The sequence below is a fragment of the Alosa sapidissima genome, chromosome 12 (assembly GCF_018492685.1).
Source record: "Alosa sapidissima isolate fAloSap1 chromosome 12, fAloSap1.pri, whole genome shotgun sequence".
Taxonomy (NCBI): domain Eukaryota; kingdom Metazoa; phylum Chordata; class Actinopteri; order Clupeiformes; family Clupeidae; genus Alosa; species Alosa sapidissima.
The window spans coordinates 20,185,620-20,199,464 of record NC_055968.1 but is presented as its reverse complement, the minus strand read 5'-3'; the positions used below and the strand labels follow the sequence as shown (position 1 = coordinate 20,199,464).

General features: G+C 40.2%; 1 protein-coding gene across 1 annotated transcript; it reads right to left on the bottom strand.

The window, feature by feature from the left end:
- Positions 1-3,642: 3,642 nt before the first annotated feature.
- On the bottom strand, positions 3,643-9,900 carry slc34a2b (solute carrier family 34 member 2b). Its single transcript, XM_042057988.1, has 13 exons — positions 9,796-9,900; positions 9,099-9,156; positions 8,863-9,000; positions 8,644-8,772; positions 8,280-8,423; positions 7,996-8,107; positions 7,615-7,810; positions 7,127-7,222; positions 6,677-6,797; positions 5,471-5,638; positions 5,015-5,131; positions 4,723-4,847; positions 3,643-4,467 (listed from the first exon to the last, which is right to left on the bottom strand). The coding sequence occupies exons 2-13, from the start codon at positions 9,151-9,153 to the stop codon at positions 3,934-3,936; spliced, it is 1,935 nt and encodes a 644-aa protein (XP_041913922.1). The 5' UTR covers positions 9,154-9,156; positions 9,796-9,900; the 3' UTR covers positions 3,643-3,933.
- Between the last annotated feature and the right edge of the window lie 3,945 nt (positions 9,901-13,845).

The following is a 13,845-nucleotide window of genomic DNA, read 5'->3' as shown; positions in this document are numbered from 1 at the left end:
CTTAGTCACCACTTTGCACCACTTTCCAGAAAAGCCACAATAGAACAAAGTCTGTACTTTTTGCTGGTAAAGTGGACGGCCCAATTTATTGTTACAATCTGACTTTTTTTTTTTTATCTGTAAGACTATGCACACTCATAGTCATTCTGCATTGTCATTCAGTCTGTGAAATGCAGAAGCGTAAGCCATAGATGTTAGTTTCAGGGTTTGGGTAAAGTGCTGTGTTTGGTTAGAGCCAATGTTTGTCTGAACGATTGCTTTATATTTACATAATAAGACAATGTTTGATAAATTAACTTTATTTTAAAGTCCTTTTAAAATTCTCAAATCGCTACTCAGAACAAAATATGGGAATGCTATAAATACAATGAATGATATTAAGGTTTGGAAAAACGTTTTAAAATGTAAAGGTAATCAGTGTAAAAATGAAATGTTGCTGTCTAGTCCCTGTCTGCTTCATAAAGTCTCACTTAAACTCCGATTATGGTCTTGTTCACAATTCTTGATAAGTTTCCTGTCAATTTCTCGTAAGCTTAAAGGAACAGTTAGATAAGATGATAGATACTCTTCTCGTCTGTGCGTTTTGTAACTCAATCTGACACACTCACCATTAGCCCAGCTTAGCATAGTTCATTGAGGTGGTTGGAACCAACTGCTGTAGCTATTTACATATTGTGATTTGTATAGTCGACATTTGCAGAAGTAACAATGGGGATTTTCAGGTGCTGCATGCTTTGGCTGAATGAGAATACAAGAATAAAGATGACGCGCAATGGTATACATACCGAGTATTTTATGAAATAATAACATTAACAAAGATGACATTATCTAAGGTAAAAGAAGCGTGATAATGCTTTGTGACACTTCAAACTGTAGAGGCTAATACTGTAATATCATAATGCTTTATTATTACAGTTATGAGTATGTGTAAATAGGTCTACTACTAATGAAAATAATGATGAGGCTTTGTGAATGGTTTATAACCCTTTATCCCAATAAGCTTTATCCCTGACAAGACATTAAGACAAGACCGGAAATCAGTTGCCTATGTTCTGTCTACACTGGACCATAAATTAAATGTACTGGCTTTGAGTGAGACAAATACTAATGTGCCGTACAAGATCTAACTGCAGATGATAAAATGTGGAGGTTTCAAAGTTTAATTGATGCCTTACCTATCCTAATGAGCTTCACAAGTCTTTATGTGTCTTATCACTTAATGATTTAATGATTGAGATGACCTTCATGTTCGAATCATTAATCTTCAAATCATTAGAACTGTTATGCAATGTTAGCAGTAAGAGAAAGGCAGAATCCAAATGTCCAAGAAATCCAAGGTCATTGTACCTTCAGCTTAAAAGATGTTCAATTCAGTTCTGTTCATGTTCAGTTCCAATCAAGGTTACTGGAATTGCGTCCAATGTTCAATTGTAGTTCTGGTCCTACATATGATAGGCGCAGCATTGTTGTATGTATGGAATTGATTTAAAGGCTCCATGACATTGTGTTTGTGTAATAATTCTCAGGTTTGAATTCTCTTCAAACAGAGATAGGTTATGTTGTTTGTGTTGTTTGAAATCAGCCATATCAATCCGATGCCATATCAATCAGAGCAAAGGCCATTTACCTGTGGTGCCTTTGTGTGTGTGTGTGTGTGTGTGTGTGTGTGTGTGAGAGAGAGAGAGACAGAGAGAGAATATGAGAGGGTGACCTGTAAGTTTCCTATCAGCTTTAAACCATCCGTGTCACAAAATTAAACTGCAACATTGACAAGCCACAAGTTCTGCCATATTTTTATGAGGTGGGAAAGAAAAGGCAGAGATGTGAAAACTCCAGCTAATGAGGGGCCATTAAGCACTAACTTTTATCTACCTCACCTACGCTTCTACCTCCAGAGCCTAGATGTTCCGTTCAGCCCTTGTTCATTATTTCTTAAACATATGCAAACATGGTTTAATGAGGCGTCTGTAAGTGTGGTGCGTCTCCGCTAATTTTCTGTGAGTGTATCTTGTCACAGTTGGTAGTACCCCATGAGACCTCCAGGAGCTCACTTAACTATGTAGCTAACAGCATGAGGGCTTTCCCTCAGAAATAAAATCTGCACTACTGAGGTGGAGAAACATTTGAGATGAATGTAATCCAGGCTCATTCTCTGAATGGTGTTACTGCTACGCTCAGTTGGACTATAACTGCTGCTGTACTGAAGATTTAGCCACGGGAAGTTGAATAGCTCACCGTGTGATGTGTACATGTTTTCACCCATGAAAAACACGGAGGAGTGTATCATTGAAATATTTGTGTGGTTCTTGGTTCATGGATTCCCATGGATAATGAATCTGATGTGAATTTTATATATATATATATATATATATATATATATATATATATATATATATATATAATTATAATTATATATATATATAATTCACATCAGATTCATTATATATATATGCATACAAATAACACATTGAATATGCTGTGCTTTTACTGAACCAATGCATCTGATCTGCACAAATAGCAAGTTTTGCAAACTCACAGTCAGTGATTACAGTGTTACTGCGCCTGCCTCTGGTTCATGGGAGTCACAGCCTAGCCTTGTGTAATAGACGTCAGCATTCAGCATAATATGCATCTGCTACTGACTACATCACAGAGTCATTGAAATTCAGAATTATCTCGAGGGAGGGTGAATAGGGGAACCAGTCATTACAGTAATTCTTTTCAGTTCAAAGACAAACACGTACAGTAGGACACACACACACACACACACAGGGAGGATTCAGAAAGGGTGTCACTTTTGTGTGCTAATGGCAAAAGAGTGAGTCTTTGTCTCAGCATCACTGACACACATTCAAAGTCTATATCAGATGTCACTGTATGTCATTGTTAAAGCAATATAAGGGCAATGATCACACTAACATGAAAAGTTTCAGACTTCCAATTTTTTTATTTGCAGCAATCACTGGTCATAGGTCATAAACAAAAAAATACAGCTCTATTTACATTTGAGTTTTTTTTATTCCTATGAAGTCTAAGACCCTGATGAATATCTTCAGCCACACATACACATTTGCAAACGTCAAAACTTACAAAAATGGAAAAGATTACAAAAAATACAAACTATTATTTAACACATTTTAAGCACAGCAGATTTGTTACTTCATCCATATGCAAATTCAAACATCTTCATATGGTTAGACTTAAAATATTAGTACAATCGAAAACGTGATTTTTACAAAATATAAAATACTAATATTATCAAGTCTAAGTGATGATTGAAGTATACATATGACAATCCAAAATAAACTTATTCATCTTTAAGTACCAAGATGAGGAAAAAGTATATTTTCCTATAGAAATGGATATGTTACAATAATAAATAGAATCAATACCTCTTTGATGTGCCTTCCTAGCCTGGCGAGCCAGACCCACATTAAAATGTAGGGTCTGGGCACTCACCGTTCGCAGTGCTCAGTCCGAGGGGCGGGATAATCAGTTGTCTTTCAAATTCCCTCTGCACGCAATAGGATGCAATAGAATATTTGTTTTCAAGTAGCAGGGAATTCAAGCCAAACCGTTGCAACTCGGCCATCAATCATTTTGTTAAGCCCACCAAACGACTCAATACACGATTTCAATGTCCTGATTAAGTTTCGATTTCTGGAGCTCACAAGCCAACGGAGAGTTGCTAGACTAGCCCTGGCTGCCGCTAGGGGCGCGTCTAGATTTCTAGGCTAGTGCCTTCCAAGAAGGAATATCCCTGTTCTCCAATCTCCTGTATATTTTCACCCATTTTACATAGTGGGATCAGTCCAATCAAAGAGAGGGATATGTGTGTGTGTGTGTGTGTGTGTGTGTATGAGAGAAAGAGACAGAGAGAGAGAAAGAGAGTGAGAGAGAGCAGCATGAAAGACACACAAAGACACAAAGCAGTTATAATTGTGTCTGAGTGGGCGCTTCGTCTGTGGTGAGCGCTGGGTTGTCGTACATCTCCAGACTCTTGCCGTCCTTCTGGCTGGCCTTCTCCTCGTCCTCACCTTCCCCTCTGCGGCAGCACTTGCAGCAGCAGCAGCAGCGCGCCCCACAGAAGGCCATGCCTGACGTGACCACGTGGTCCCACGGTGCCAGCGAGTGCAGCGGCCGCGGCAGGAAGTCCCAGCTGCGCAGCACCCCCGGCAGGTATTGCGGCCGGCGCCTCTGCAGGACGTTGATGACCACCACACACACGACCAGCACGATGATAGGAACACCCACACCGACCAGCACCTGCCAGCCGGCGATGGAGAGCCCAAGCACGGTGAGCGGCATGACCAGGAAGCACAGTACCAGGTAGACGGCGGCGAACCAGCGGTACTTGGCTGTGTGGTCCCCTAGGCCCTTGGCCAGGCGGATGGGCACGCGCATGAAGGGGATCGGGTACCACAGGAGGATCCCGAAAATGTTGAAGAAAAAGTGACACAAGGATATCTGTGGAGAAGAAAAAAAACGCAGGACGGTGTTTTATGCAAGTTAAAAAAACAAAACCATATATTAACTGCCCCTGTGTATTAACATCATAGCTGAAGACATTTAGCAAAATCAATGTGTAAACCTCTGCTAATAGTTGGGAAATTACAGTATTCAGGAACACATACAAACACACAGAACTTTCTGTCTATCTGAAAACAGCACGGGATTGTTGAACGGTGTGTCTTAAAACTCCGATGGTCTACTGTTACCCACCTGCAACGCATTTGCCAGCGTCTCCCCTGGGCTGGCCAAGGCTGCAAGAATGGCCGTCGTTGTTGTTCCTATGTTCGAACCCAGAGTGAGCGGATAAGCCCTCTCAATGCTTATGACACCAATACCTGTGGTCAAGAACAGAGCAACCCCTGATATGAGTGAGTGTTTCTGGCCTCTTTTATGCTTTTACAAATATTGGAAGCTTTGGATAAGATTGGTAAGCCTGTGACTGGGCTACGTTGAGAGATAACAGGCAGTGGCCACATAGAGCAGTGCCCGGCGAGACACGTACCCACAAGTGGAGTGATGGCTGACGTGAAGACAGAACTGCTCTGTACGATGAACGTCATTCCAGCTCCAACAAACATGGCGATGTAGCCAGTTACCCACCCGAATGGGTAAGGGAAATCTGCACACAAACACAGAGATAGAAAATGTTATTATCCTTTATGTTTTTTTACATGGCCCTTGTTCAGAAAAATAAATGTGCTTCAATTAGTAATAGCATTGTTCATAATATGTGGCATTATGTGCCTGTGCTTTATGTCACACATTAAGACTAAAGCACCTCCAGTGACCGCCAAAGCTACAGGGTCAATTTACCTGTGCAGCTCATCAGATAACCGAACAAAGTGGCCTGAACCGACTATCAGACTGGGTGTGTGTGTTTGTGCGCGAGTGTACGTGTGTGTGTGTGTGTGTGTGTGTGCATGCGCTCTCTGTCTGTAACGTGTGGGACTCCACTCACCTGTGTTGAGCACCTTCTTGATGACCACGGCCACCTGTCCCTTGAGCATGGAGTTGAGCAGCTTGACGATGAGGATGAGGCATGTGCAGAGGATGGCGAGTGAGAGCCCCAGCAGGATCAGCCCCACAGCCAGGTCAGGCAGGTTGGCATTTGCAAAGATGTGCTTGCCTGTGGCGGACCCCGTGATAACAAGGTTACTACTACTCATCACTCCCAACAGTGGACTCATTACGGACAGTCAGCTCAGAGTCAGCACAGATACTTATCAGTGAGAAGCTTATAGAGTCAGTATGAATTAACTGTCACTGTTTGGAGCACTAACAGAATTAATCTACAAATAAGCCTGATATGTTCTAGCAGGATTCTAAAACAAAATCAATACTACGATCAGAATTTTTCGTGAGTGTTTGGCTTATGATACACATCATAAAGTACATAGCATTCAAATGGATCCTGCATACATGTTCTTGCATAGACAGAGAAGAATCTTATATGGTGCTGAGCAAAATGCTCATTCCCAAGGCCAACAAGTGCTAGAATTGATGAACACAGTCAATGAACGCCACCCCCCCCCCCACCCCCCCCCCCAAAAAAAAAAAAACTCAGGTATTTGAACAACAGATCTGACATACTGATAAACCTGTTTTGCTCCCCTTTTATTGGCTAGTTCAGGCTAAGGACCACAAGATCCCTTTTTTGATTGGCCCTTTCTTCTTGTCTGGCTCAGTTGAACCCCGGCTCTCTGACTGAGCAGGAAGAAAGGCCCCATTGAGTGGGTAGAGAGGGTAGTGGGGCGAGGAAGTATGCTGAGTCACTATGAAGACTGAATTGAAGTCATTGTCCTGATATCGTAGTGCTAAGGTGCCAGCAAGTAAAGATATGGGGTGTAAGCATGTAAGAGACAGAAGGAGGAAAGAGAGAGAGAGAGAGGGAGTGTGTGTGTCTATGTCCACTTGTGTAAACTGTGTAAACTAAGAGTCAACCCCCTGAACCCCCTGTGTTTGTGTGTGTGTGTGTGTGTGTGTGTGGTGTGTGTGTGTGTGTGTGTGTGTGTGTGTGTGTGTGTGTGTGTGTGTGTGTGTGTGTGTGTGTGTGTGTGTGGCTGTATGTGCTGCTGATAAGAGAAGGATATTCTCTCAAGTCTTTTGGCAGTGCACATGTATGTAACATCCAATCAAGAGACAGATAAATGCTTCTTCTACTTACATCTCGCCAGGTTTATCGTCTCCGACACATTCTTCTGCGTCCATGTCAGGTTGCCTTCTGTCCAGCACAAGGCGCCCACAGTGCAGTTCTCTGGTCCAGGAACAGTCACGTTTTGAAGAGTCTAAAGGTCACAACAGTCAAGAAAGAAGAGTCTAAGGGACACATGACAAGAAAGAACACTCACAAAAGAATACAAAGGAAGGCTAAATAAGTCTGGGAAATAGTATATTAATCTATAACCGGACGGTGATAAGAACTCCCATGTTGGCTGAATGCCCCATTGACATAGATTAGCAAAGTGAGCTCAACCTGAGCCTCTACTTTAACTAAAAGACAGTTAAATATTAACTGCAGAGTGAAGAATTAGTTTGGCTGAGAAAAAGTTCATACAAGGTTGTGTGCAAAAGAATCATTTGTGTAGGTTCAGATGTTAGTGTGTATATTCCTTACTATCACGGTCTCTGTTTTGCACCAGATCTTGATCAAACTCTTGTTCCTTGCAGCAGGGTCCCCAGTGGCAATGCCACTGATAACAGACTTGTCCAACTAAAAGAGTCAAAGTGAGAGGAAGCTTTTATGTGCAAACAAACCCATTAACACTATCTATCAGCTTCACCAATCACTCAACCACATACATTCCATACAGTATCTGTGTGTTATCGCAGATATATCACGCCGTTGCACATATATTTATTTTGCCGGTCACAAAAGGCACTTCCTTGATGCGTTGCTATCTGTCTTAGGACTGTGTCATATTACACAAGAAAAATACTGAAATACTTAGAAAGCTACAGGTGAAGCTATAGGCTATAGAGCATATTTTAGTTGCAAAACTTCTCTTTTAAGTACATAATAAAGAATAGTGCTAATAATTATATATAATATATAATATTTATATAATAAAACATATATTTATGCTGATAAAAACATTGACTGACCTCAATGATATTTTTTGTCAGGGGCTCTGTAATAACTTTGAGAATATCGGGAGCATCCTGGCCAGTTTGAAGGTTGAAAGAGATGATGATAAGGTCAGTGAGTTTGTAGAGGACGCCTGTGGCCACCTCTAGAGGAAGTAGCACAAGCACAGACAGCCAGTTGAAGAAATCGTGAACCGTAGCTCCACCGAAAGCCCTGCAGGTTTGAATAACACAGTGAGTGGCAGTGTACTTCTCTAGGATAGGTTTTCCCAGGATAATTGATGGGTAGATGCTGAGCTGAACACATGTTCACAGACAGGGGAATGAATTGCCATCAATATGGTAATATGCTCAGAGGCACCTTTAGAGACCCTTTTGAGGGAGATGACCTTTACTTACCTGCGGAACTCATTGCGGTCCCCGGCCTGCATCATGGCCACAATAGTGTTTGTGACGGATGTGCCAATGTTGGCTCCCATGATGATTGGCACAGCAGACCTAACCTCTAACACTATAACAGAGAGACACCGTAATTTACATTACACCTTGGCAAGTGTGTGTGTGTGTGTGTGTGTGTGTGTGTGTGTGTGTGTGTGTGTGTGTGTAAGAGAGTGAGGGAGAGAGAGAGAGAAAGAGAGAGGAAAAATCCAAAAAGTGTGTGCATGTTGACCATGTGCACTTACATCCTGAGGAGACCATGCTGACCACAATGGAGGAGGATGTGCTGGAGCTCTGCACAAGAACCGTCACTAAAACCCCAATCACCAGACCGGCTACAGGGTTGGACAGGACTACATTGTCCTGAAATATGTCTCCAGCTGCCTTCCCTACAGAGGACATGCAATGTTGGTAAGACTTTACATTAAATCATTTAAGCATTTAAATTATTTTAAGTGATTTAAAATGATTTAAGACATCAAATCATTTCAAATAAATTACTTTTAGAATATTGTGGACTTTGGGATGAGACCCATGGTAAGAATTATTTCAATTCCTCATTAAACATAGGTAGTCTACAATGACAATTAAATAGAGAACGCTAAGTACCTCCAACCAGTTGAAACGCGGAACTGAGAACGTCCAGAGAGCAAACAAACATGTAGAGAAATCCCAACAATAAACACAACTTCCCAATTCCTGTCACAATCCGGATCACTTTCCCCTTGGTATCCAAATCTGTAAGGTGTACATGACAGCGTCATCAAGGCGTTCAATAACAACAATATTCTCACATCAACAAGGAAGCATCATTCTTTCGTAGCACACCTGACCACTTCACGCCTGTTTCTTGGAGCGCAGGAAGGTCCCAAGGGTCGACGGCCGATTCCTGCGCCACATCGTCCACCAGAGCAGCCGTGGAATAGGCAGGTAACACCACCCCATCCTTAGACTTGCCAGTCGCGTCTATTGTTTCAAAATGATATCAAATGTACAAAGAATTACCCATTTGGATTCGATTGCACTGTTTGAGGAGTACAGAGTCGATTTCACGGTCGACATACCATGGTCTAGGTGAGTTTCAGAAGTCCCATTCCCAAGCTCAGGCCGAGGAGCCATTCTCTGTGGAAATAAACAAGTCAAATCACACACCAATTACATAAAACAAGCGTAAGCAATATGACATATATGTTTTCCGCCTGCCAGTCTGGATAGCAACTTCGAAATGTATCAACATACTTTCATGTTTAACATGCAATCTTGTTACGCATTCCTAACATCACACTACAAATAAGGTTGTTTCCTCATTAAGTAGGCCTACACTATATCATCTTCCTACGCAGAAAATATCACGATCTGATGCTATGTCACGGGAAATCACCACAATTTTGCAATACAGTCTCTAAATAACTTTTGAGAGAGAGAGTGCAATTCATCATGATGTTAGCTTTTTCATTGTCATGGACTACAGCCTACCACACATACAGGTTTATGATAGAGCGAGATGCAGCCTAAGGCAACTTTTGAGGACTTTTAAGGCACCAGTGAGGACATCAGAAACCAATGCAATATGCAAGGAAAAACAATAAACCGTAGGCACATAGGTGCCAATACACCCCACTCTGTTAAAATTCTGCTATCATCTTAGTGCATCGTCCTTTTCATGAAAAAAGGCAATTGATCCTTGATTGATCTTTTTCCGAAATATTTGGATGGTAAACACTAGCGATGATAAGCTAAAAAGAGGCACCCCTCTCTCACCTCTTAAACTCTTGTACCGCGTTGCGATATTCCTGACTTGTCTCGGGCGAGAGAATCCACCTGGGCTACCTGCAGCTGCCTCCACAGGTGTCCAGCTTTTATACACCCGCCACAGGACTACCCCCGCGCTTTCCTGCTCAAAGTCCGGTGGCGAACTGAGGTGCTGCCAATGACCTCATGAGGATCCTTGTTGCATCTAGTCTACTAGGCTACTTAACAGCTACCTACATGCATTTTAAGTAATTTCGCATTGCGTGTTTCTTGCCCGGTGAATAAACTTAAAACATGAACTGTTATCGGTTTCAGTTACCTATGCTAATATTTTAAATAAAACAATTTTACTTCTCCAAGTTTATGATTCAAACAGGGATATGGCATAGCGCGTAAATAATCAGTTAGTCATGTCATGTTAGCCTACCATGATGACATTAGAGGTTAGAGGGGAATTGTCATACAAGTTCGAATGGATGCCACTTTCTCCTCTCATCTGATATCAGCAGCAGTGTCCACAATCTGCACCTGTCTTGCCTTTCTCTGCGAAATACGTGCGGTGGCTACTGTGTTATCGACATAATCGTTGTAAATCAGCACCGCGCCCTTCAGTGATTTTTATTTTAACATCATAACATTACTCAATTGCGGTTTGGATGTGAACAGTAGTCTACTTTTGCGCGCACGGACACAGGCGCCTTTTCGGTGTTTGTATTTATGAGAAACGCTGCCATCCATTGGGAGGAGAGGGTATTACAGAAAACTCAAATGACCCCTCCACTGGTGCCTGTAGACTGCAACGTCCAAATAAATACAATCAAAAACAGAATGATGGCCATTTAAAATAAAGACATTTATCATGAAGGATTCATGTCCGATGCAAATGCTCATATAGTGGTACATTTGAATTGATATTACATTAGGCCCACATGCAACCATGCAAACACCATATTACGCTGTGTAAGAAGATGGCACCTAGGGTTGCACATGTATAGAGTAGGCCTAGTTATTAGTAAGGAGGTGCTGACCTCTGATGACAAACTTAAAAATAAGAAGAAAATGTTGCACACTCTGGCTCCAAAAGTATATTTTATTGGATAACGTTTTGGCCTGAGGCCTTCTTCAGATAACATTTTCTGTGAGAGACAACAACAGACACACACACACACACACACACACACACATATATATATATATATATATATATATATATATATATATATATATATATATATATATATATATATATATATATATATATATCTATGTATATATATATATATATATCTATATATATATATATATATATATATATATATATATATATATATATGACACCTGATTATCTGATATGCACCTGATTATCCTTTGTGGATAACATGACCATTAAGGTTGTAAGATTTCAACAGATCAGCACAATTTAGGTGTGGTCCACCCGTCAAGTGAAAAAGTCTCATGTTACATGCCATTTCACATAATTCTAAAAAAGACATATCTATTGATGTGTTCTATAGTAAAAAGTTAAAACATCCGTTCAAATGAACATATTAGATAACTTCTATATTCCTAATAAAAATAATAATTAGTTTACAGAAAACATTTTAGTTCATAATTAATATTTCATCCATGAGGTGATAGAGATAGAGATAGAAATCCATCTATCTATCAAGGGGCGTAGTGTAGTGGTGAGCTGGGCTAGCATCCAGTAGCCAAAAAAAGTTCAATTCCTGCCATTGTTGTGCCGTTGAGTTGCTCTCATAACAATTGAAATATGTAAGTCGCTGGCAAAAGCCAAACAAATCAATAAAAAATGAATATATAAATATCTATAAATAAATATCTCTCCTAGATAGTAAAATATCAAAGTGACCCTGACTTGGATCTTCCCAATAGTAATAGTAATTCATGTTTTGCACCTGATGGTGCTTCTATTTCTGCTATACAGGTCTTCAGTGCTCCACTGGTCGCACCATCATGACTGCCACAAGGACAAGTGATAAGATAGATAACTGATTTGTATTGCAGGAAATTACTTCGTTTATAGGGATCTCTTTACCTGAATGCTGATGTTTAAAACTCGTGCAGTGATAATTATAGTTAGACTGACAACACCATCCGCGGTGGCGACTGCCATCCAAGATAAGTGCCCAAGTCATTTGAGTGGGTTGAGAATTAGATAAGTAGTATGAGTAGGAGGCAATTAAGATTGTACACGTAGGTCTCTTAAATTCCTACCTCTCTTGTTCACCATGAGAGGTTGTTCTTTGAATACCTCATCCAGTTGGTGATCTGATTTTAATATATGTGGTTTGTTATATCTCTTTAATTGTTCAGCACCTTTGCAGTATTCAGTTGTAAATACTATGCATTTATTTGATTTATAGGTCTATTCTCCAGCAGATCAGACCTTCGTATATGTAATTTATTTTAGTGGCAGCATCATTTAAAACAGATTTGTATAACCTCCTCACGCCAATTTTTACCTTACTTCATAAACTCCAGTCAAGCACAGCTTAGGTAGCACCTTACACAAACACTAACCAGGAATCGAGCTATCAGATATCAACTAATAAGTTAAGATAAGATAGATAGATAGATACTTTTATTGTCATTCTCACAACATGGGAGGAGAGCGAAATAAGAACTCAGGTCTCGGTGCCGACCAACTTCTATAGTGATTATTAAATAAATAAATAAATAAATAAAAAAACTTTTCCTCATTAGTCCTATCCTTCTAAAAGCAATCATATCCTTCTAAAAACATAAGAACAACACATCACAGTGTTTTAGAAAAGCAGCAAGTAAGTACAATAAGTTATCCATCTGTTAGTTATCTATTGTGTTTACTAACTCACATCTTTAAAAGCATCATGCCAAATCGTTTGGAACGTTTGCAAAAGTGTCATAAAATGATACATGGTGATAAACAACAATACAATCATGCACAGTGTGAACAGTGAGACAGATGAGAACAGTGTATTCTCATTGTTCTTTAAGTGTACAATAATAAATGTTAATAAGAAAAGAACATAAAATTGCATATAACTCATTTACAGGTAAGCATAAAGAGAAAGTCATTTTGTTGCTATATGAGATAAGAGAGTTATAAACATATAACTGGATCAAATGATATGCTCGGTATTGTTTACCAGTTAGGAACCATAATGGAACCATAAAATCATAACTAAATGATCCAATTGGAGTGTTATCAAAGTTGACTGGGTTCAGAGAAAATCAGTTGCTCACCATAATTGGGATTGTTCCGTAATAAATTGCTGGAAACTTTTCCTGGACTAAACAATGGACCAACCTATGTTTATAAAACATTGTTTTCCCTTTAGCAAGTTGACCTATATATTGTAAACCCTGTGTGTGTGTGTGTGTGTGTGTGTGTGTGTGTGTGTGTGTGTGTGTGTGTATGTGTGTGTGTGTGTGTGTGCGCGTGCATGTATATAGATGTAAAGAAACATCAATAAAGCAATGGTAGATCTAAACCTGTGCGCAGAATTTCTTAAAAACCAAAACATTTCCTTATGATGTCTGTATGGTAAATGATGTCTGTATGGAGAGTACTGAAGCAGGTGAGTAAAGATATTAATGACATCAAATTGAATCCAATCAGTTCTGTGTGTGTGTGTGTGGAGGGGGGGGGGGGGGATCCACAGCCTGTTTAGTGCTTTTCACGAAAAGTCATCATCTAGTTTTATGGAACAGTAAGTCTTGAGGTAAACTAGCCAATGAGAGTAATTGTGTTAAACATATTCCAGTATGGTGGCAAGAAAAGAAGAACATATTGACACTGCAAAACAACCTTTAAATGCTAATATGGTGATTGGGCTGCTAAAAGTCTTGCAGAGAAAGCAGCAGGCAGTAGGCTAAGGCAGCTTAAATAAGGCTGGATGATCTCCACTAGTATAAGAGTAGAAGATGATCAGCTGAACAGTCAGCTTTATAGTCAGCCACTCAGAGAAGCTGGCAAGACTCGGTGTCCTGCCTGAACTGATACTATGCTCCATTTGTGCTCATAATGGTCATATCAATAACTTATCAAGTGCAATT